Source organism: Mesitornis unicolor, unplaced genomic scaffold (assembly GCF_000695765.1).
Source record: "Mesitornis unicolor isolate BGI_N332 unplaced genomic scaffold, ASM69576v1 scaffold39352, whole genome shotgun sequence".
Taxonomy (NCBI): Eukaryota; Metazoa; Chordata; class Aves; order Mesitornithiformes; family Mesitornithidae; genus Mesitornis; species Mesitornis unicolor.
In genome coordinates this window covers 1-217 of record NW_010170542.1, presented here as the reverse complement: position 1 = coordinate 217, position 217 = coordinate 1, and the positions used below count along the sequence as shown (strand labels likewise).

At 68.7% G+C, this 217-nt stretch overlaps 1 protein-coding gene across 1 annotated transcript in view; it reads right to left on the bottom strand.

Annotated features, from left to right (window-relative positions):
* Window positions 1-209, bottom strand: part of B4GALT7 (xylosylprotein beta 1,4-galactosyltransferase, polypeptide 7) — a 2,332-nt gene extending 2,123 nt beyond the window's left edge. Inside the window, exon 1 of the mRNA XM_010179720.1 lies at window positions 7-209. Within this exon, the coding sequence (XP_010178022.1) occupies window positions 7-77 (71 nt within the window). The 5' untranslated portion in view covers window positions 78-209. The remainder of the gene's footprint in view (window positions 1-6) is intronic.
* Window positions 210-217: the final 8 nt, after the last annotated feature.

Below are 217 nucleotides of genomic sequence, written 5' to 3'. Positions count from 1 at the left end.
CGCTACCTGAAATGGTCCACCTGGTTGAGGATGAAGATGTGGTGGCGGATCCTCTTCTCGCTCAGGAAGCGGTGCATGTAGGGCACGAAGGCCAGCAGCTCCTCAAAGCGCTCCCGGAAGGGGACGAGCAGCGCCAGGCGGTGGGGACCCCACGACGGCTCGTCCTCGGCCGGTGGAAGGGGGGCCTGGGGTGGGCAGGGCTGGCGGGGACCCCCCG